The sequence below is a fragment of the Stenella coeruleoalba genome (assembly GCF_951394435.1).
Source record: "Stenella coeruleoalba genome assembly, chromosome: 2".
Lineage (NCBI taxonomy): Eukaryota > Metazoa > Chordata > Mammalia > Artiodactyla > Delphinidae > Stenella > Stenella coeruleoalba.
The window spans coordinates 77,475,043-77,500,005 of NC_137147.1; the positions used below are offsets into that span (position 1 = coordinate 77,475,043).

A 24,963-nucleotide genomic window follows, 5' to 3' on the forward strand; every position below is an offset into this window, starting at 1 on the left:
TCCATTCAAACAGATCTGATCAGATTTCTTCTGCCTCATTTTGGAAAGCATCAAAAGGACTATGAAAAAGATGTTGAGTTGCTTCTTGACTACTCTCTAGGTGCGAAGTTCATTGTTTGCAAAGAACAGCAAATATAGAACAGATTTTTACACTTAAATTTTTGAACTTAATTCGCAAAATCAAGATGTGGTGGTGAATTTTTCTATTTCTATAACATTTCGCTTGGGGAAAGCAGTATACTGAACAAAATAAACTGCAATTCACAGTGAGAAACCAACTAGAAATCACTCTAGGAGGGGTGGGGCACACCTTGACACTAAGCATATGGTGAACTAAGTTGATTGTATACTTCATATTTGGTCTCTTTCCTCTCACCAAAAATTAAGGGCGAATTTATTTATTTGATAAATTTATTTATTTATTATATTTAAATATAATACTCTATATTTACGTTTCCCAAATGAGTGGTTAAAAAACCATTTCAAATGGTCCTGAAATAGCTCCTACCATTAACTAAAGTACTAGTATTCCCATTCAAGACTCAGATGTCATTTCCTAAGAAATAATTTCTCAGTATATTTATTTGCAGCCATGTTCTCTTATTAGTGTTCTCAAATTAATGCACAGCCATTCCAGGGTGATGAAGCCCACCTGTCAGCCCTGGCAGCATGTGTTCTGAGGGCACACGGAGCTGTTCTACACCTGGGTCTCACTAGCCTGCCTCAGCTTCATTCCCATAAGACTTCATGGGCAAACAATAACCTAGACCATACCAGTGGTGTAACAGTAACCACTGGGAGATGTGGGCCCTTCATCCACCGTTTAAGACAACAAAGACAAGCTGGAGACAATCATTGTAGTTTTCTCTCCTTACATAGTTGGCCATTTTGAGAAAGAGGACAATTGAATTCTCAAGCTCTTATTAGTTTCGCCATAAACGTAGGGCTTCAGTTTTGCGATGGGTTGAATTGCCTCCCCGCAAATTGATTTGCCGGTGCCCTAATCCCCAGTATCTCAGACTGTGACCTTATTTGGAAATAGGGCTATTGCAGATGTGATTAGTTAGGTTGAGATGACCTCAGACTGGAGTAGGGCAGGCCTCTAATCCAAAATGACTGGTGTTCTTATAAAAAGGGGAAATGTGGACACTGCCAGGGGCGGAGGGAGAACGGCATGTGGAGTTTGGAGTCCTGCCACCACCAGGGATTGCATTTTGAGCAAAATGAAAAGTAGATGGATGTTCCAACTTTCCTGACCTGGGACATCAGGAGAGCCCTGCTTGGTGAACATGTCAGCCTCGAGCCTGAGTTCCAGGCACAGGGGTTTAGTCTCTGTTTTTATGGGTCCATCAAAATGTTTTTGTACCTCAGAGCATGAATACGTCTTTTAAACTGACATGGTCTGAAGACCCTGTGTACTATTTATTCGTTATGGACAAAAGTAAAATTATCTGGGATGTGTTCTTTGACAGGAGATGATATTTTGTACAGCCAGAGGGGTAAGCACTTCGTGTAATGAGCACATAATCAATTTTGGTCTTGGTCTTCTGGGGAACTAAGAATAAAATATGAATTTTCTCTAGTATACACACACTGCCTCTCATCCACTTGGATTGCTTTTCACTACGAACATGGTTTTTAACTTTTGCCATTCTGCTTTCTTTGATATCTGTTTTCTGGTTTCTAGAATAGGGAAAAGCCATTTAGTTTAAAAAAATTTTAGGAAGAAAGAAATCCTCATCTGTCTACCTTTTCATCTTCCTAATAAGTATCTTCCTGTTGAGAAATTATCTTCTCCTCCGCCCCCTGCGCGCTCCTCCCTGCTCACTCCCACATCTGTCCCCTCCCACTTCTTCCCTCACCTCCTCCTCCTCCTGCCTTCCTCTTCCTCTTCTTTGGAGCTCAAACTGTGTGTTCAGTGGTCAGAAAAGAGCTGGCCATGATGGCATACGGTCCATTGTGAGCAAGTCCTTGTTACTGCCCCACCAGCCCAGTTGCCCCCAACCCACTGAGAGGTGGTATTCCAAAATTCTGTTACTCATTTTTGGAAATGCCTTTTCCCATAGAAACAGTGTTGTAGATGGTGATGAGGTGTTCAACCTGACTGCCAAAGCCTATTTACTTCAGAATATAAGTGGGTTATAGCACTAGTCCTACTGACCTGAGCTCAGAGTCCTTGGAGGGGGAGCCAAGCGGTACAGGTGCAGGAGATGGGGGGATGGGTCTGAATAATCTCCTTTGTGGGCCACATCACCTCCCTCTAGGCATCCTCTCCTCTGCTTCCCAGAACCTTCCTGAGGCCCAGACCAGCAGCTCTGAGGCTGCATGCTCCAGAATTTCCTGGCTCTCTTCTCCCACCAAGATCCCCTTTCCCAAGTGCAGCTGAGAAAAGCATTTAACATTAAAGGTGTTCATGTTTCGAATTGAAGTTAAGGGGGGTGGCGGGGAGAGAGGGGCAGTGCTGAGGAAGGAGCGCATAGATGGATGTACCTCACTGGAAATGTTCTAGCCCTTGGATGATGATTTCACAGGTATTCATTATACTGTTATACATTATAACTTACATATGTCACATATATGTTCTTAAATGCCTCAAATATTATATTAGAAAAATTATAATTAAAAAAAAAAGTGGAGAGAAGCAAACGTTCAGTTTTGTTATGGGCCAGAACCCAAATGTCATATTTCACAGCAAAGGCAGACACATAGCAAAATGTGAACACTCAGATCTGAAAAGCCAGTGTTGCCAACTGCTTCAAATATGAAAAATTGTCAAAGCGGCGGGCAGGTGGGGATGGTGGTGTGATGAATTGGGCAATTGGGACTGACATGTATACACTGATGTGTATAAAATGGATGACTAATAAGGACCTGCTGTATAAAAAAATAAATAAAATAAAATTCAAAAATTAAAAAAAAAAGAAAAAATTGTCTTTTAGTATCAAAACATTTGTGTGGACCACCCCATGTAGTAAGAGTTCTTTTAGTTTTCATTGGGAAAATGCATATCGAAACAAAGATAAGTACTTGTAGATATTATGGATCATAACATCCACACACGTTTGATGTGTAGATGAGACTTTTTATTAAATGTCTATGAGCATTAAAAGTGTTTAAAAATAAGACGAGAAAGTAAGTTAAGAAAGTAGACGTTTGGGAGAAAATGTGTTCTGGCTGAAAGGAGCCTGGATAGTAAACCACCTAAGGCAGCTCTCAGAGGCAGTTGTTCTGAACCTGATTTCCCATATCTTCTTCCCTTTCTTTGTTTCAAAACTAGGGTATCCCTGTTTTTAGAGAGAGAAAAAAACCAATCAAACAAACGAAACACAGTCTCCCCATGGCTGCTTTTGCTGAAATCTCTGCGGGGGCTGGTGCAGTAGGGGTTTCGCTTTGTTTTTAGTGTTAATCCTGTTGTTGGGTGGTGTATTATAAAATCAAGTATTTCTAAATGAGCACAGCCTGTTCACATATATGGGTCTTAACGCTGAGTTAACCTGAGCTAAACCTGAGAACCATATTTAAAACGAATAGAAAAAAATTCAAAGGAGGGCACATCTTCACCCAAGCACTCCATTTTCGTTCTATTTAAGAATTATCCTATGAATGTCTCAGAATTGGTTATTGTTTCAATCTTTATACGATGCCCATTTCTGCCCGTCATGGAAATGACACAAAGTGAGGGAGGAGCAGTTTCCATGCCTCGACAATCTGAATCCCAGGAGTTCTGATCCCACCGGGTTTCTTTGGTTCTCTCTCTTTGGTTATATCTAAGGACCATTCTGTTTCGGAAATGTGTGTTTGCTTTAATACTTAGTATATTTTGACTTAAAAAATCTGTAATCGTAAAAAGCTTTTCTTCAAGCGTTATTAGAGTTTTTTAAGGAGTTAAAAAAATGAATTAGGATTAAGGATTTCACTGTATTCTCATCTCTTTTGTTTCTTCAGTTTAACTTGCCATTTTCTCTTTTAAGCCAAAATTCTACACCAACCTTGTGGGATTCCTTAGAAGAACCTGATATTCGGGATACTAGCGAATTTGAGTATTTATTCTCCAAAGACACACCTCAGCAGAAGAAGAAACCTCTGTCAGAGTCCTATGAGAAAAAAAACAAGATCAAAAAGGTACTGAGTGACTACAGTAATCTTTGTAATTATATATATATATATATGTATATATTTGTCATACATGGGAATTTATTATGTGCTGCTGATTTGCTTTCCCTCTGTTTTCAAAAAATGTTTTGAAAGGTTTTGAGTCACAGATGACAGAAAGGAGCCAATAGTTTGAGAAATCCGTGCTTGCTATTTTGGTCATGCTGTCTGAATTTGCAAACTGTTTTCTTCATCTGGACTTTTTTCAGCCACTAATTCTATTGAAAAAATGCACAAAAGTTAGTGAAAAGTAGTCTGTAGGCTATATGGAAAATGTCTTCTTCACTTATTTATAGCTTCATTCATTGAACAAATATTTATTGGGAGTCTGAGCTAGATTTTGTTTTAGGCCCATGCTATCCAGTCGGGTAGCCCTTAGCCACATGTGACTATTTGTGATAAAATTAAAAATTCAGTTCTTCAGTGGCACCAGCCACCTTTCAGTTTTATGCTTCTGGCTAGTGGCTACAATATAGCACAGATATAAAACATTTCCATCGTTACAAAAAGTCCTCGTGGGTAGCACTGTCTGAGCACCTGGGGCATGTTGGTGAAGAAAAGCAAACAGGCGAGAAAACAGATCCTTGCCCTCTGGGGCTTCTATTAACAATAAACATCAGAAACAAAAAATCAAATCATGTGGTAGAGCAGAGTAAGGAGGATCAACTTTTTCAGGGATAGGGAGGGATGGGGGCTACGGGTTTGAATGGAGTGTTCAAGGTAGTCCTCCTTGAGAAGGTGACCTCTGAGCAGACTTGAGGGCTAGAAATCTGAGGCCACCAGCCAGCCATCAGAGGACAAGGTCAGGATTCACAAGCAGTCAGACAGATGTGGAGGTGAGTCGCCACGGTCGCCATGCACTGGCTGCGTGCCCCAAGTCAAAGTTCCTTCAGTCTGCCTTGGTCCCCTCAGTGTCACGTGAGATGACATCTATCCATATTGCTCTGAGTAATGATCAAATGACATCGTATATATACACGGGCTACCGTAGTGCCTGGTACCCAGTCAAACCTCAGCGAGTAATTGCTGCTCTCATTTTGCTACTGTTGCTGCCGCCGCTGCTGTTTCTCTGCATTAGTGTTGTGATAATAGCATAGATGGTATTAGGGAAAAACAGTTGGCCCTTGAACAACATGGGTTCGAACCGCACGGGTCCACTTATATGCAGATATTTTTCAATAGTAAACACTACAGTACGAAACAGCCCGTGATTGATTGAATCGCGGATGCTGAGGAACCGCGGATACAGAAGCTGACTCTGAGCCATATGCACGTTAACCCCTAGTTGTTCAAGGGTCAACTTTATAGTACTTGGTTCTGCTGTTGATTTGCGATGTGATCCTGGGCTGGTCATCTCACTTCTCCAGGCCATATTTCCTCTTCTCTGTAAAACAAGATTAACAATATCTGAGTCTACCTGACCCAGCAGGATGCTGTGAAATTCAAATCTAAGAGGGTTTGAAGAAGTGTTTTGAAAGGTGTGTAATACTGAATGATAGTTTCATCAACTCTTCTTAAATTATATAGTGAGGTTCATCCATTGGTTCATATCTCAAGTAACATGATTGTGAAATGAGCTGTGCCTCGTTGGGGGGGAGAGAAATGGCAAAAGTCCGGATGCAGTTTTCTGTTAATCAAATCAGGTGTGCCCACTGACTTAAATTATACATGAAAATCATGGTCAAGGTTTTTCACAAGTTCGTTGGAATTGTGTTTTCCTGATTGAAAAATGTGATCCCAATAATGATTAAATATCAGAGCAAATCTTTTAAGAGGATGTATCCCATGAAACAATTGAGTTACGGCAAGAAGTAAACTGATAGACTATAGAATATATTCACGTGCAGTTAGATTCCTATAAGATGGAAATAAGGGCGTTTTGCTGGCCAGCTGGCTTTTTAAACGCCATCTATAGGAACAGAAGACTAATTGTTTCTATACAAAAGGCAAAAGCAGAATCTCTGTATTCCAAAAGTGGCCTCATTTTGCCTCTTCCAGGAAGCCTTCTCTGACCATCAAGGAAATCCTCTGAATGTTTTCTTACCCAATATCATATTAAACTTACTTTCGTTTTCTTTTTCTTTTGCTGTTACTCCTTGTGTTTCTCTCTCTGGATGCTTGGTTACATGTCATTTACTCATAAAGCTAATTATTTCTGTTTTGGTGAATGAGCATTTTTAAAACATTGAAGTATTTGTTTTTAAAACATCAAAGCATTTGGTAGTTTATTCTTATTTCTTATCATAATTATTTGCCTCTTCAACAAAGGATTTTCACTAAGGCGGTTAGTACTTGATGTGTTTGTTTCTCCGTCTGAGGGGGAAAATATCCTTTATTCAAACTCTTTAATCTTTCTGAACAGTGAGGTTGCTGTTACCCCAAAGACTCTGTGCACACGTATAGTCTCTATTTTTTTTCTTTAAGGGTAGCAGTCTTGAGGGTGCTTGGAGTTTGCAGTGAGCTCGTGTCCTACCTTAGAGCTGAGATTCTAAGTTGTAAAGAAAAAACCGAATTGAGTCAATGCCAGAAAACTCTGAACCTGCCTCCTAGGCGCCTTCCTTCTGTGCCCATGGCCAGATTTCCAATATCAAGATGGATCCCTTGGTCTCTTCTGAAAGTCAGATGTTTATTTTCTGTCTGAGAATGAAGATGAAAGTGAATTTTAGTGATTGTGAGCAACTGAGGAGTTTCAGCCCTGGAGGCCAGCTTTGTTAGCCTAACCACAGAATGGTTCCCATACAAGGTGACCAGGAGACACTTGCCAGATAGATCTTTTTATGGTGACGGAAGTGGAGTATATGTCAGAGATTTAGAAATCCAGCATTCTGAATCTTGGCCGCAGGGACTCTGCCAGCGTTGAGACAGACGTGAGCATCTCTTAAGTGGAGCTGGTCTGCATCCCTCTGCACATCCCACATTCCTAGTCAGAACTGTCGGAATTGTTACCGTTCTGCTGAACTCAGATACGAGTTTCTAGTTTCATCTTCTATAACAGCATTTAAAGTTCCCATCACTGGCACTGATTTAAAACGAACAGATACATATCTTCTTAAACTGGGCTGGGATCCTGTTTTCTAGTACGATACAGTCTAAGAATTAGAAGGAACCTTCCTGATCATCTAATTCAGTGCCCTCATGTGGCACATGAGAAACGAGACCTAGAAAGATGAAGATGACTTCTAGGTTTGTACGCTTTTAGCTAGGAAGACATTGATAATGACGGACACTTGAGAGGATGTGTAGAAGGGCCTCAGCATGTGTCTTCACTCCCCCTGAATTTAAACAGTAATTGGCTTCCCTTAATGTTGGTAACAGCTTTTACTGGGATGATCGATTTTAACCTTTATAAATGAGAGTAGCCATTCTTAGAATCATCAACAAAATCCAGCTACGCTCGTGCAAATCCAAAATACGTCCTGCATTGTGAAATTATCCAAAGTCTTCTTCAGGTTCTTCCAGTAGGAATCCAAATCTTTGAATAAAAAGATACTATGTATAACTCCAACTACGAAATAATATGAACAATATGTAGATTTGGAGCTGTGTTCCTTTGACCCCCATCAATCATTTTAAATATTAGCTATACGTTAAATACTAACTATGACAAATTCGTATTGCCTACTCAGGCCTGTGCCGTCTTCATCTGTGGCATGAGACCGCTCTGCCACCACAGACCTAACATTCACCAAATTGAGAACCAGAACTCAAAACATCAGCTCTTGTCTGTACCAGCAACACTTAGTACTATCTCCTATTTTTTTTGCTCTCTGATAACCTTCAGGGCAAGTCGTTTAACTTTTCCACACAGATTCTTTCTCTACCAAATAGGGAGTAACAACCCTTTACAGGGTCATTACAAGGATAAAATGAAATCATGATTGTGAAAGTACTTGAAGTATTCTCTAGAACTATGTATTAATCTCTTAGTTTATGAACAAACATGAAAGCTTTGCAAAGAAATTCTTGACCATCGCTTATTCCCACAAGCTTGTTGAGGGTCTTCAAACATGAGTGTGTCCCTGTCTGAAACTATTTGCAAATGGTCATCTCTAGACCATTCCTGTTTTTCAGCTCCTTTAACAGAGTATACAGACATCTAGTAGTTCATCTTACATTGGTTTATATAGTCTTTTTGCACTGTAACATAAGAGTTTTCACTGTCAATATGCCCATATTTCTACTATCTCTAAGTTACATTTGTTCTGGGGAAAGGTAGATCGGCACCTTGACAAGGAGCCAGAAATCTGCCTTCGTCAGACAGAATGTATCTGAGATTCTTTGTCCTGGTGCCTGTCAGAGAAGTAGCTACTCCAGTGAACTCTCCAATTGCTTTCTAAACTTGCCTGACAACGTTCAGAAAATCAGCATGACCTGCCGATATTATTCCTCTCTTGAAATTATGAATAATGTCCGTGCTTGTTCCCTCCTCTGTAAGATACATGAAATTACTCCACTCCCTTGGCCTTTTTAATAGATATTTCTTAAGAATTAATGACATAATGACTATTCCCTGAGCACTTGGTGGGAGTGGGGGTAGGGAGGGGTGGTGATGGTCCTGCAGACACTGGTCTATTGAAACTTCCTGGAGCCAAAAGCTTTCAGTTGTAATTGGGTCACTTTGGCCAGGATCGTAGCTGTAACTCTCAAATCCCAGACTTGGTGTCTCAGTTTAGTGGGGAGGGGAGATGAGTGGAAGGAGAACATAAATTTATAGGGTTTTCATAATCTGTTGCCTTCCACGTTTATATAATTTCAGCTTTTGTGTACAAAGATAATTTCTCTGGGCCGCCCCGGTAAGGTATGTGCATTATTTTTTTTCCCCCCAGGAATGGGAATGCATTTGCCAAGCCCTTTCTATTACTCATGTGTTTGAAAAATGAGCAGTGAGGTTAGGGGTTATCATCTGTGGCAGTGAGTGAAATCACTTGCCCGTGTGTTGTTTGCACCAATATATGACCTCGAGGTCATTGGTGCTATGTCCAGATTCCTTGAGTGATATCTGGAACGATCTGGGCTTTCCTGTTCTTCGGTTTTAAAGGCCCCTGACTGGCCAAATCTACTGAAAGCAAACGGGAGCTTCTACTCCATGACAAGCACCAACCTACAAAAATTCTGCCTTGTAAATTTTATGTGGAAATAAGACAGCCCAAAAAGTTAAGTTGTACTTTTACTTTATTTACTTTTTTTTTTAAAAAAAAGGTCATTAGAACTTGTCAAGTATGGATATCAATGATTCTTTCAGAATGTTGAATCTGAATATTATTCTTGGAGTTAGACTATGTTTCTCTTGTTGGCTGTTGAACAGTAACAATCTGGACTTGTACCTCAAGCCAGCTGCAGGATCACACGGTGCTCAGTTCCTACCCGCACCACAAGAGGACCCCTTCGAATGCTCAGCTCTGCAGAGCTAAATTAGCCTCTGTCCTAGAGCCGGAGCAATGGAGCCTACAAGAGCGTAACTACCCCTCGAGTATCCTCTTTCGTCTTGTAAAATCTCTTTATTGTGGACCATGGGGCCAAATTTCACAGCAAATTACCCACTCAAAGTATTGGGAGCCAAAGGAATATTAGAAAGGCTTGTAGGTATTAGTAGAATAGAAATCATTAGTAGGCATAGTTCCAGTGCTTAGAATGAATGACTACAATATAAAAATTTATGAAGTATTAGACTTAGCCCCTTTGGGACTGATTCTGGAATCACCTCCCCACTACACACATACACATACACACACACACACACACACACACACGCACACACACACACACGCACACGAGGTTTTTTTTAATTGTCCATGTCTAAAGGGAGGGAAGATGTATTTAAATATAGATTTGGGGTTCTCTAATTGGAAAATAAAGTTTGATTAGATATTACAAGATATCCTATGAGATGACAATTCTAAATATTTGGGGTTTTTTTTTACGTATTTTATTCTTTACTCCTAGTTGAGTAAAATTTTGGAAATCTCACCTATATTTTCCTGGACCTCATTCATTTATGCTTAATTCAGGACGTTTTCTAAGACTGTGACTGGCCGGAGGTAGACAGTGATTTGAGGCTGACTGCTGGTGCAGGGACCTTGGTGGTGGCAGGACTTCTCTGGCCTCGAGTTTTAAGCAAGAAGTATGTGAGGAAATAACAAGAATGCCCAAAGATCTTATATGTGTATTTAAGTCACAAACCCAGGTCACCTGGGTGCTTCCAAAATGAACTCATAAATGCCTTGCAGAGTGCACACATCTCCAATATACACAAAGATCAAAACAGCCCCATACGCATACACGTGCGTCCATAGGTATGTGCTTAACACGAACAGAAGTCTTAATAACCTTGTATTTATGTAGAATCTTTCAAGTGAAGATGACAACAAGATTTCAATAGCAATAATAATGGTTAATGCTAGGTGAGCGGTTTTTGGCTAAGTGCCTAGCATGTATTAATTTATCCAGTCGTGGGGCTTCCCTGGTGGTGCAGTGGTTGACAGTCCACCTGCCGATGCAGGGTTCGTGCCCTGGTCCGGGAAGATCCCACGTGCCGCGGAGCGGCTGGGCCCGTGAGCCATGGCCGCTGAGCCTGCGCATCCGGAGCCTGTGCTCTGCAACGGGAGAGGCCACAACAGTGAGGGGCCTGCGTACCACACACACACACACACACACACACACACACACACACACAAATTTTATCCAGTCATCACAAGAACCCAGTGAGATGGTTCTATGATTATTGCCATTTTTTAGATGAGGAAGCTGGAACTCAGGGGGGTTATGTAACTTGCCCAGCATCACACAGCTCTTAAGTGGCAGAGCAAGGAGATGAATCCAGCAACAACCCCAGAATCTGTGTTCTTAATCACTTGACAAATGGTCTGTTGGTCTGAATTTAACTACAAGTCCTGACTTTATATTCACTTGGAGAAGTCTGAATTTTATTTCCTGGTCATCGTTTTGTGAAAAGCGCTCTGGCTTCGGTGTCTGTAGACCCTGTTTCTACTTATGGCTCTGACCGTAGCCAACTGTTGTATCTCGGGCAAGTTCTTTAAATTCTCTGGGTCTCAGGTCTCTCATCGGTCAAAAGGTAAACTTTAATTAGATGAATTCCAAGGATATGGTCATCACTTCTCCTTTGCAAGTGGGGACACTCAAGGTCCACCAGCTTTTGTCTTGTTTATCAGAGGGCAGATAGAGGCGTCACATGTGGACCAACATCTCTGCACTCAGACCCATAGATCAGACTGCCTGACACCATCAGCACCACGGTGTATGAGTCACAGGTATGTGGGAGCTCAGGGAGTAATTGTTAGGATCTTAATAATCCCCTAATCTTAAGAGACATAAACGTATTGGAGGATTATTTTAAAATAAGCCAAGTTTCTCTACGTACTGGGGTATTGAAGGGCTGGAATCTGATGGGGAAAACTGCAATGGAAAGGCGCCAGAGGTCTGGTCTTGAAGGTAACTAGTTAGCAGTTGTGTGTCCAGTCACGTAACCTCTCTGGCCTTAGTTTCTGTAACTGTCATGGCCTCTGGAGCGGATGTTTCTCAAGATGCTTTCCAGATGCAAAGTATCAGATCATATCTGTACGTGGACACCTTCACACACGCATTTTAAAACTCAGTGTATACGAGTGTGTGAGTAGAATGCAACCTCAGATATGCACCTTGCTTCGTCAGTGAGTAATGTGGGATATACTGCAAACCAGCCTCACAAACACAATGTTTCTTCCCCCAAAGATGCAATATTTCCCTCCTCACACTTGTCTCTACTTAACAGAAAATGTCTTTGGCGGCAGCAGCCAATGGCCGAGTTGGCCAGCCCCGTTCTGCTGGTGGGGCACTCTCCCCTCCATCTCTCCATAACGTGTCCAGGGTCCAGAGGCCAAGCCAGGAGTTTAGGTTTCACCAGACACAGCCGTCCACGTGTTTCCTCAGACAGTCTGGCTTGCCCCCAGTACTATGGCTACACTTAGAATTTTTTGATAAAGTACCTTTTAGCCCAGAGCTTGATTTCCTTTAGGCCTGACCTGGTTTCTCTCCAGCTGAGGCTAATTTGCATGGCTGTAAACACGGGCCTGACAAAGCTCACCAACTGTGATAAAAGCTAAGGAAACCCGAGACCATTGGAAACTCCAGAATCCGCCTTCAGTATCTGAGCCTGACTCAGAGTCACGCCTCAGCCCAGGAGGCTGCCAGCATGCAGCAGCTAAAGAAATGTTATTCTGATTGATCTGATTAGGGCAGCAAGGTTAGCCATGGTCAATTTACAAAGACAGTATGAGAAGAAGTCATGTGTGTAGGCAAGTTATGGGTCAGCGAGGCCCCTGCCAGAAGTTTTGAAAAGCCACAGCTCTGCCAGCACCATTATCAGATCTCCTCGGTGGGGTACAAATGGGATTGGAGGGTTAGGGGCCCTCCAGAGAAATGAATGACAAAAGGGATTGGGCCGGGAAGAGCTGGGGAGCGGTGCTTACTTTCAGCTGGATTCCTTTGCTGCCGAGCCCTTTACATGGACTTCCCCAGTACCCTGTGAAGAGGACTGCCCTTAGCCCCTCAATCGTCAGGGAGAGGAGAAGGTGGGGAGGCTAATTTGAAAGGGCCGTGAGGCTCTAGACTGACCCACAGGAGCAGCCAGATGGAACCTATTGGGCATTTTCATCCCTTCCTTCACCACCAGAGTGGTTTAACTGGGATCTGGCTCCAGGCCCTGGTTACTAAATAACCCGAGTTTTAGTGTTTTCATTTTCATTCACTAACTTTTAGGCTAGGTACCTTATTAGTCACATTAGACATTTTGCATGTGCAAAATGTCCTAGGAGGTGGGGGCGTGGTCTTTAAACAGTGTAGAGCTGCAAGGACCAGGGGGTTAATTCAGGACTCAATTATCACATCACTTTTGCCTGCCTTGTAGACTCTCTCGTACAACTTCCTTAGTTTACGACAAACACAAAAACTGACTTTTAAATTTTGCTTTCAAGTTGTTATGACATTCGCACTGATTCTGAAGACGTTGGATCTTTCACTCTGGGTGTGGTTCTTTTCCTCCCCGCTCAATTCAGGAACATAAGTGAGTGTTACTTACAACACTGGGTAAGGCACATTAATTAACAAAGAAAGATGGATTTAAAATGAAGCCAACTGAAAGCCACAGTGCCTGAGCTGGGCCTCATTACAAATAGTTCACTCTGTACTATAATCATCTTACTAATGGAAAAAATGAGACACTGAGATGGTTGCTTAGAGAAGAATGTAGTTCAGAGAAGCAGCAAAATGCCTAAAGCACACGAGATGTTTAGAATGATTTAGTAAGGCATTGGAGAAACTGGGCCATGTGATGTTTTTGTTGTGTATTACTTATGCTCTTGGGATGTGGAGGTATCTGAACAGTTCAGCTCTGTAGGACACAGCCGTTCAGTTGCCACCAGTGGAAGGGATGAGCTTCTGAGGCCGAAGGTACGTGGAAAAGAAAGTAAGACTCACAGGCCAGCACAGGGAGTTCACACCAGTTGGCTAAGATCTTGGTGTGTGTTTGCCTCAGAGCCACCAGGAAGCCAGTTTCAAGGCTTCCAATCAGCTGCTTCCTCCTGCACACCCAGGGCACCAAGAGTCACGAACAGTCTAAGTATGGAAGGTGGTAGCATCGTGGTTCAGCAGGGCTTTCTGGAAACCGCACAGGCCTGGCTTTTTCTTTGAGTCATCACTTTATCCATGGGGTAAGTCCCTTCATCTTTCTAAGGCTCCTCCGTCCCGCTCCCTCATCTGTAAAGTGAGAATAATAATAGTATGTACGTATTTCAAAGAGTGATTGTGAGAGTTAAAATAATCTGTGAAGTGTTTAGCTGCGTGTCTGATGCATAAATATTTGCTGGTTCAACCACACTATCGCTACCATCATCATGACCATCAAGAGTAGGAATAAGGACAATGAACAATCCCCTAGTGTCACCCCTAAAAGAGAACCGGAGGTTGGATTCCAACCAGAAGCTTCATCTCTTAGCAGGGATGACTCCTGAACCCCCAGAGGGCTAGCAGAGATCCATCTCACCCTCTCATTTGTCTGTCTGTGTCCCATTGGGACACAGCTGTGGAATTAAAACAAATGAATTTAAGCTAGATGCTCAGAGATGAACGTCCTCAAGGTGTGCCAAGGGAAAACCATGCAGTACAACAAAAAGATGATAAAATTTGTCAGCGTTTTCCAGTACTATTTTTATTTGGCTTTCATAGTAATCTGTGTTGGTAGTACAATTTTTAAGTATGGCGGCTGTTGGGAGGCAACATAAGGGTGCTTCCTTAAATCCTTTTAAAACATGATAGGCTATAAATCAATAAATATAATCATGTCTAGAATCACTGATTTAGGTGATGATGACGCTCTTTAAAGTGTGATATTTTAGGTTGGTTTCTATATTAATAATCAGATTGAATCCACTTCTAGTTTATCTCCAACAGCATAATGCATGGATTAATTTTAAGAGTCGAGCAATATTAAAAGACCTAAGAAAAACAAAGGTCCTGAAAACCTCAACAAATTTCACGCCCTTTTTCGTACAGACCATCCTCTGGCCACAATGCAATTAAGTTAGAAATAATTTACCAATAACAGAAAGATAATTTAAATATGTCAATAACAAAAGCCTCCTTGCCTTTTAACATTTACATTCACACTGCAAATAACTCATGGATCAAGAAAGAAGTTATAATGGGGTTCAGAAAACCCTTATAATTCAAACAATACTGGTTTTTAAGACTCAAAGGATATCACTAAAATGTATGGTCATGAGTGTTTATATTAGAAAAAAAGGATAGGTCAAAAATAAAGCATCCAAAATTAACAGCTAGAAAAAGAAAAGCAAACCAAAGAAATCTGAAGGAAAAATTAGGTTGAACAACAGGAAAGGCCATTTTTGCAGGTCAAATGTGATCAAATATTTAGAATTTCATATGGTTCAACCTAATGCATTTTAAGCTGAGAATGGAAATTTTTTTTTAAAAATTTAATACAATATAGAAGATCAATAAAGTCAAAAGTTTATTCTTTGAAACCAAAATTCAGTAACTTTAGGCACGATTGAGCAAAACAAACAAACAAATAAAGATAATAGGAAAGTGAAAGTGAATGTAACTATAGATGCGATAGAAATGTGTAAGATGAGAGAATACCATGACCAAACTTTTGGCAATAAGTGAAAATAACATAAAATTTAAAACTTTCTTGAAAAATATAAATTACCAAAGCAGAGTCAAGAAGAAATAAAACACTGGAATGTTCTATAAATATTAAGGAAATTGGGCCCATAGTTTAAAATCTTCTTATGAAGGAAGTTCCAGGCCCAGATGGTTTTATTACACCAAGCATTTTCTTCTTACACAAAATACTTGAGAGAATAAAGAATGTTATGCTCAAAGCTAGAATATAGTCTTGATAGCACTACCAGACAAGGACAGGAAGTGAAAGAAAAGTTACAGGTCAGTTTCTCTCATATAGATGTGGAGATCCTAAACAGTGTATTGGTAAATGGAATCCGGCAATGAATAAAAAATTAGTATAGCAAAAGTATTGAAGTAGACCTAAATGAAAGGAGAGACATAGTCTTTTCATGAACAGGAAGACCAATATTATAAAGTTGTCAGTTAGCCCCAAGTTGATTTCTAGTTTGAAAGTAATTGCAATCAAAATCTAAGTAGGATTATTTGGAATTTGACAAGCTTATTCTAAAAATCTGTATAGAAGAGCAGAGTTTCAAAAATAACCTTACACGTGATGTTTTGTGAAAAAAGCAAGTCACAGAAAAATGGTTCCATTAGCCTGAAGTTAAAAACATAAAAAGCCAAAGAATTTTATGGAATCATACATTTGTGGCAAACTGTTTTTTAAAAAGCAAAGGAACAATAAACATAAAATTCAAAAAAATTTAAAAATTCTGACAAAAACCAGGTAGGATGCTTATTCTACCTCATATCAAGAAAAATAAAGCAATAGGCAGTAAGGTAGCTATAGTGTGGTAATAATTGGCACAGAAAAAAACAAAGATCAGTGGAAAGAATTGAGGGTTCAGAGGCAGATCCATGCATATCTGGAAACTAATATATGACAAATGTGGTCTCTCAGATCAGTGGGCAAAAATGACTATTAAAAAAAGTACTTTAAAAATTGGAAAAAAATATATATATATCTCTCCAAAAGAAAGTAGATTCCCTCCCTCATGTCATGAATAAAGATCAATTCCAGATGTATCAAGCACATAAATGAGAAAGGAAAAAGTTAATAGTTTTTTAAAAAAAAAAAGAATATAGGAGCATATTTTTTAACCTCACATGGAAAAGACACAAAAAGCATATCAAATAAGAAATAAGTACATTAAATAAAATTACATTAAAGTTTTTAAAACTCTTGCTCCTCAAAAGGTACCACAAAGAGTATGAAAAGATAAGTCACAAGCTTGGAGAAGACATTTGTAACATATTTAACTGAAGAAGAATTACTACCCAAAATATATATAGAATTCTTACCAGTCAGTAATAAAATGGTTACCTTCCAATAGAAAGATGGGCAAAAGACATGACCAGGTTTGTCATGGAATGAATGGACACTAAATAAATGAAAAGATGATCAACAAGTCAACAACCAGGGAAATGCAGAGATACCATTTTAGGCCCACCAGCTTGACAGAAATCAAAAAGTGTAGCTGTGAAATGTTGGGAGGGTGTGAAGCAGTAAGAACTCTGATTGCTGCTAATGGGAAGGTCAGCTGTTCTATATACTTGGAAAACAGTTTGGCTGTGTCTAGTTCACGTGAACACATGTACAGCCTCTGCTCAAACTTTTGCAGCTTTGTACCAGGAGACTCGTGAGAGTGTTCGTAAAAGCATAGTGGAATAGCAAAAACCTGAAAATGACAACAGTGGCCATCAACATTAGAGTGGAGGAGCGTCACAGAACACTACACAGCTTTTATAAAAAAGACTCAACTACAGCTACATGCATCCACACTGATGATTCTTTTTTTTTTGCGATACGCGGGCCCCTCACTGTTGTGGCCCCTCCCGTTGCGGAGCACAGGCTCCGGACTCGCAGGCTCAGCGGCCATGGCTCACGGGCCCAGCCGCTCCGCGGCATGTGGGATCTTCCTGGACCGGGGCACGAACCGGCGTCCCCTGCATCTGCAGGCGGACTCTCAACCACTGCGCCACCAGGGAAACCCCACACTGATGATTCTTAAACACGATGTTCAATGGAGAAAGCAAGTCACAAAAGAATGATTCCATTGGTCTGAAGTTAAAAACATGAAAAGTCAAAAAATTTTATGAAATCATATGTTTGTGGCAAAACCTTTTTTCTAAAGCAAGGGAAAAATAAATATACAATTTAGGAAACATGGTCCCTTTGGAGGTGAATTGTAGGGGAAAATAGAGGGCCTTTGAAGGTGTTAACAGTTCTCAGTTTGGTAAGGTGTACGCCCGTACATGGTTCACTTTTGTCGTCCTTTAAACTATACATAAACGTGCACATGCTACTCTTTTCTGTAATATTTCACAGCTTTAAAAATTGTTATAAAAAAGATTTCCTATTGCCCCCCATTCCGCTCCCACCTTGCACCCCAGGGGCACCAGTTTTCAATGCCCTCTCTGGCCATCTGTCTGGTATTCTGCTGTCTATTGTGAATACAATTTTAAACAGTCACCATGGACTTCCTATTTTGGTAGACAAGGGTTTTTGTATTTCAGAATTCTATGTGAATTTATAGAAGCTCATTTTTTAAAGAATACAGTTACCTTTCTGAATTTATAAATTATAGTTTCTTCACATTTTCCTTTGCTTTTTACTTTCCTTCTGTCCCTTCTTCCAAGTTTCTTGTTTTACATTTTTTTGTTTGTGGCCTCTGTATTTCCCATTAGAGGATTATCTCAGATAATTGGTGATCCTTGGCTGCAAGATCAAGGCATGATAAACCTGGATGGAAGCTCAGTATGAAGGGATGAGGTTTGCCCAATGATGGGTCTCACAGTAGGGTAAACAGTTGCAGACCAGCCATTTCATTTGGGGGGGCCCTGAATGACAGGATCTGTTTATCTTTGCTCTTAGACGGATCCATTTTTCCAGGTGGAATTTCTCCAGGCACCTGACTCTGGGGGCTGGGGTGTCAGCCTGACTGCAGTTTTCTGAGAGAGAATCCAAGAAAGGAGGTGGAATTTTGAAAATGACTCCATTCCGGTACAAGACCTCAATCCCAACGTCTCAGTGCCTGATGTCCACGAGTCCCAAGTCTGTCTGGTTGCATTTGTCTAGAAACTATACTTCCTGATAATGATCAATGGGATTATACACCTGGCACCTAGTTGCACCATCTACTAACGTTTAAATAATCCCCTTATTTTTAGCTCCCTGCCTCACCCTTCCCCAGCACGGGGTGCCTCTAATTCGTTCACGTCCAAGATTCTGCCTTCCTCTGCAGACACTTAGGTTTGTCCGTCTGTCGCTCTGCCATGGAATTTACCACTCTTTCAATTACTTTTGCCTTCATGTTTCTGTTTGGAAATTAAGGGGGTCTGCTAGTTTCACTGGAGGTAGATTGTGTGTTTCTGATCCTCAGTCTTACCACTTGGGGTTGATTTTATAAGAGAAAGGGAAGTGGACAGGCCTTTACTCTGCTACCTTCAAACTCAAAGTAGTTGTGATTTTCACATCTTAGAGGCTATTGCCTTGTTCAACATGGTGGATGAGGCATGCACGTCCTCGCTGGAATGAGATGTATTGCTAGGGAAAGAACACAGGAGTAGAAGTAGGACATCTGGAGGACCCTGGACAAATCACCTACTGTGTGCTTGTTGCACTCATACTCTCAGAAGGTGACCTGTCCATATGAGGGAACCTCAGGGAACATATATTCGTGATTCTAGCCAAGATGGATATAGAAGCTCATTCTTCACGGATGATGGCGAATAAATATTTTGGATCGTGATGTTACTCCATTCCCATGGATGACTGAAGAATATAATGTGTTTTCTTTCCGTGATAGATGGGCCGTGAGAGTAAGGAGGATGATAAAGACTAATTTTAGGGGAAATGTGCTGGGTTATAGACTGTAAGCCTTAACCAAAACTTGTAGCAGTTTTAAAATATGTGTGTACCATGCTCTTTCATCTCTCCTTTCTTACTAACATTTCCTGGAATCGTCATTTTATGTTTATAGAAGGAACTCAGGGAGCCTCCTTAGAAACAATGTGGTGCTTGTGTCATCTGCTGTTACCCAGAAGGTTAACAGGGTAAAATGACTTAGGTAGTAAATAGCGCATGTTACAGCAATAGCTGCAAATTAGAACTATGTGCGAGGTTGTTCTAGATGAAAAGGAAAAGGGAAAGTAGCCCTAGGTATCTTTAAAGAGGAAGTGTTTCTCTTTGAGCTATGTCACAGATTTTGCTGTCTAGTGGCTGGAGGCCCTGAAGCTAGGAGTGCCCACTGTCACTAGCTCTTCACCTTCCAAGCAGGAGTGAGAAAGAGCCAGGTAATTTGCATCATGGTACACTCGGAATCAAAGGCCATCCATCATTTCTGATACCTTGAACGCAATGATTATCATATCAAAGACATACGATGACATTGAAGATAATAACTTTCTGTTGCCCATTATCTCTAACCAGCTTGGAGTAATTATTAGCATGTGTTCTTTTCAAAAGCCTAACACTCTAGATTTTGGAGAGAAAAGCCCTATTTGAGCCACCAAGAATATGTATGAGACTAGATTCAATGTCTCAATATTAAGTGAGAAATTATATAAATAAAGCAGGAAGCCCAAAGGTCTTATAAACTTTGTTATGTATAATCCTTTGGAGGTCAGTGTGGCTGTCTGTGTACCTGGGATTGGCCGTATCTGAGAAAGCCGTACTCCTTGACTGAGCACGTAGCTTTGAAAGAGGACTCCGTGGAAATTGATAGAGGAAGGGGTACATTTCCAGCTATTTAGTTAGCAGAAAAAAAAACCTCTAGGAATTAGGGATTATATAAACGTACAAACATATATCAGGCTCTGTGCTGAGTGCCAGTGATAGTAAACAAAATCATTCATTCATTCATTCATTCATTCATTCATTTGCAGTCACCTGGCTACTCAAAGTGTGTTATCCATGGACCAGCAGCGTAAGTATCACCTGGAAGCTTATTATAAATAAAACATTCTCATTCCTTGTATTGGTTTCCTAGGGCCAACTTAAACTACCATGAACTGGGTGACTTAAAGCAACAAAAATTTATTGTCTCCACGGTGCCAGAGACTACAAGTCTGAAATCAAGGTGTTGGCCGATGCTCCCTCTGAAACCAGTAGGGGAATCCTTCTCCCCCTCTTCCTATCTTCTGGTGGTTTGCTGGCAATCTTCGGCATTCCCTGGCATACAGCTGCCTTCATCAACACTTGACCTTCTCCTGGTGTGTCTCTGTGTCTTCACATGGCCATCTTCTTAAAAGGATGCCAGTCATATTGGATTAGAGGTATACTCTCCTCCAGTATGGACCTCACCTTAATTACATCTGCAATGACCCTATTTCCAAATAAGGTCGCATTGTGAGGTGTTAGGGCTTGGGACTTCAACATATCTTTTTTAGGGGAAATACAGTTCCATCCAAAACAGGTCTCGTCCATACCTGTTGAATGAGATTTTGTATTTTTCAGGATGTCCCTGTTAATTCACAGGCACCCTAAACTTCTAGAGGATATCCCCGAGGCTGTTAATTGCCTTATACCATAGACAGTTTTTTAGTGTCTCCACCAAACTTCTCTAAGGACGTTGCCTACAGGATATAGAGGTATATAGGTTGGAGATGTTTCCCATGCAGCTTAGGAGTAGTGGAGAGAAAGCTTTCCCTTTGCTCTTCAGTGCTAGGTCCAGTAGGGTGGGAAGGGGAAGAGAAGGAACATTAACTCTCCCAGTCTTTGCTAGGCATGCAGATTGCTTATTGAGACAGGAATTTGAAGTGAGATTGTAATAAAGAAATGTAAAACAAAGGACGAGTAAAACGTGACTCAGAGGTCCTGTGGCATCATGCCTCTGGTGTATCAGGAGTAATGAACCACTGTGCTCCCATCCCTCCTAAAACAGAGTAAATAAATTCTTCTTCCTGCTGTTAAAGGGTGAGTTACATGTATGGAATAAGTTCCTGGCTTTGAGAAAGTTGAGCCATGATGACAGGAGACCACCTGAAGGTATGGAATTGAGCTTTCCCGGGTTGTCCTGACGTTAACATCTGTCCCAAAGAGAGTCGCTGTTTCCTCTCACTTTCTGACCACCAAAACTTAGTATTCACCTCATCAGAGTCTTGAATATTTTTTTTTTTGTTTTATGTTTCACTAGAAGTTGATATCTTCATACTCTTCTGTTCTTTTTCTCTTTTTCTGCTGTGTAGCCCTCTGTCTAGTTGCTTCTCACCAGGTTAGTTGTCAGTTTTAGAATTGTTTCATATTTATTAAGGCAAGCCCTCTTTAAGGGGCCATGAGCACTAAGAAATCATAGGATGACGTTTCTCATCTGTACCTTGGTGTGACAGTAGTTTTGGTCCTGTCTGCAGACAGGACAGTTAATGCACTGGTGTCTCTCCTGAGTCTCTGATCAAGAGTAAATGCATGTGATTTTGTTTTCGGAGTTTGTTCTCTACATAACAGGAAAACTCCAAAACCAGCAGAAGTACCTCCTGCCCACACCCGCCCCCCAATCCCACTGTGCCCAACACTCCCTGCCCCACCGCAGCCTTCACCTGCTGTGGCCTTCTCTCTCCATTTACTCTCTGAACAGAATTCACTGGCCCGAAAAGCAATAAAAGGGTTTTTCTGTCTCATCAGTAAGGGAATGGGATGCCAAATATGTTCTCAGACGCAGGACGGGATGACAGTTTGCCTTTTCACATTTCTTGGTGAAGAGCCTAAATCCTTAAAGTAAATTTCATCTGAGCAATTTTACGTGTCCCCAAAAATAAGGCCGTGGAAGAGATTCAGACCTAACAGTTTGACAGAACAGTGCAGCTTAGTTTCCCTTGAAACATTTGGTGGCACGGATATCAGGCTGCGTGTGGAAAGCTTATTTTAATGCCATTTATCAGGCCGGCTGATGGGGGCCACTACCCCGAAGCATACCCACCCACGCTGGCCATCAGTGGCGAGGGCTTGTTTACACCAAGACAGGTGACATTTCATAATATGGCGGGCACCATGGAGCCCGCCAACCAGCTCCTCTGGGTGTGATGCCGAAGAGTGGCAGGGGGTAGAGTGCAGGAGAGGAAGGGACAAGGAACCTGAGTCAGCATTTATTTTCCTGGGCACCTACCAAGAAACAAATGCATGCTTCCAAGGGAGTGCCCATTCTCCCTGAGGAGAGAGCAAGACGGCTGCCAACTCTGGTCCTGCTATTCCCCTCCAGCTGGCCCTAGCTCTTGGTACTGGCTGGGAAAAGTAGCTGCTTACCTGTCTCCTCTCCAGTCACCATCACATTAGCAGTGTCAGGGAGGGCACAAGGCTGGCCACAGCTGTGAAGTGGAATTGTGTCAGTTGCTTATTTCCATGATTTTTTTTGGGAGGGGGGAGAGGGTGCTTATAAGGCCTACATCCACGGGCTACCCTGCCTCGTGACCGTGTATCATCTTGTGTGACATCTTGGAATGTCCATTGGGAAACACTGTTTTCCAAATTAGATTTCTATTACTTATAAAATAAGGATTTCCAATTTGGGGAGTATGTGAATGGGTGAGAGTTAAATGAGAATAAAAGTTAAACTTAGGGGTTCCCTGATATATACCATATCTCATCCCCAGAAGATACCGCTCTCTAATCCAGCCAAAATTCAGACTCCATACTGATTTATATTTGTGATTTGGAGGAATCCAAAGGGTAGTATCAGCTCAGTCACCCAAGCTTAAAGCCCTTAGGATAGGTGCATCAATTTTCTACGTCTCCACCGTAGGATTCTACCTGCTTTTCAACCTAGTCCGTGAGAATGTCTTCAAGATAAATGAGGCAGTCATTAGGAAAGTACCTTGGTCCGTTTGGAAGCTAGTGCCTTAGAAATGCAAAGGATTACTGTTAAGGAGGCAAGCTGACTTGTCATCAGTAGCACGTGTGCTCTGTGCCAGCCTCCGAATGTCTGTAGTTTTGCCAAGTAGTGGAATTTGGTGAGTGTTGATATGAAGCATAAGCAAAAGATACGGCCAGTCTGAAGGCACAAAAATAGAAATAGTGTTTTTCAGAGTTTTGCTTTGCAGAGTCAGATTGTCTCCTTTCTGTGTATTCTCCACTGTGTTGTTTGATCTCCCTGAGAGAGGCAAGCCATGTACTCATTTGTTCTCTACAGTCGAAAGTGCCCTGCCCGGGGAGATTTGATACATATCATTGTCTCGAAAGTAAATATCTACCCATGTATGTAGATCCTTCATTTATTTGTTTTTGGTGGAGGAAGGGAAAGGCAGCAAATTTCACATGGACTTAATGTGCCTGAAGTGACCGAAAGATGTTCATTGGTGATAACACATGAGGCTGTATGTAACTAGACATGGGGCCTGTCCTCCAGGCTCTGTGATAAAACCGACTTCACTGGAGATGGAAATCCCGCGACTGAAACTGAGAAAGTTCAAATGTGTGGACTAAGCTGAAGAACAGAATACCCACCTGATCTGCTTTAGGTTTCAATGCGTTTGGTGTTTAGCTAAGGTATAAGTGTGGAAATGACTCCTCATTTTCAGGCAGGGAGGGCTCCCTGGAAGAAGAAGGCTTCTGTGATTCTCTTTATTTTGTAGCTGTGCCGAACTCACTTGGCCGAGTGTGCTTCCAGCATTCGTGGCCTATCCAGACCATTTATTTTTATTTTTATTTCTGGCCACGTCTGCCAAGCTCAGGCAGAAAGCTAAAGATATATATGGATTTTATGAAGATGTGAAAATCCCACTGGACCTGGCAGGAATTCTTTCTTGGTCTGTCTGGCAAGACTTTTCTAGTTGAGCAGTCAGGGTGTGGTTTTTCCACTGAAGCAAATCTGTCTTCCCATTCCTGTCTTCATTCTTATTCAACGAGGCAGATTTTTCTAAAACTCCACATATGTAAGAAATAATAATGATTTGGATGCACGGGCTCAAGGTGCAGGTTTAGACAGGGTGGGGCGTGGGCCTGCCTTCCCCTCTCTGGAAGGCATGGCGAGAGGTCCTTAGGCGATGTAATAGTGCGCATGTGTGACAGGCCCTAATTCTGGCATGCGGCGGGGGTCTGGAAAGGCTTTGCCTTAAACTAGGCATGTCTAATAGGGTTTCACACAACCTGTGAATTTGCCCCTGCACAAGGTCAGCTTGTAGGTCAGTGGAATGCTGCACAAATTGCATTCTCCTCCAGACTGTAATTATACCTAGGAGAAGGCCATGTGTTGCCAAGTTCAGCTGACTCCAGATAGGACCAAGATAAACTGAGGGCTTGCTCATGCTTCTCAAAAACTGATTTTTAAGGCTTTGATATAAAGCATCTCTTGTTTTTTTCTTTTTTAAAAAAAAGATGGTCTTGAGGTTTATGAAGGAGCTTTGTGTAGAGGATGGTGAGACCAGCCATTGTCTGCCTTCCCTGAGAGCAGAACAAGATTGTTTGAAATGGAAGCATGAGGAATTCCAGTCAGACATAAAGTGAAAGGCTTCGGTGCCAAAAGCTACTTAATACTAGAAAATGATTTTAAGAATTATAACAAATCAAGTAATATGCAGCTAAAGACAAAGGAGAATGAAAAACGGGTATCGGGGAGCAGTCACAGAGCAGGAATAGGACGAAAAATTTAGGTTGTGTTTACCATTAGCTGAGGTAGG

General features: G+C 41.4%; 1 protein-coding gene across 2 annotated transcripts in view; it reads left to right on the forward strand.

The window, feature by feature from the left end:
• FMN1 (formin 1) overlaps positions 1-24,963 on the forward strand; it is a 444,350-nt gene that overhangs the window by 227,561 nt on the left and 191,826 nt on the right. For both annotated transcript variants that reach the window (XM_079909633.1, XM_079909635.1), the window contains one exon: positions 3,972-4,122. In XM_079909633.1, the coding sequence (XP_079765759.1) occupies positions 3,972-4,122 (151 nt within the window). The remainder of the gene's footprint in view (positions 1-3,971; positions 4,123-24,963) is intronic.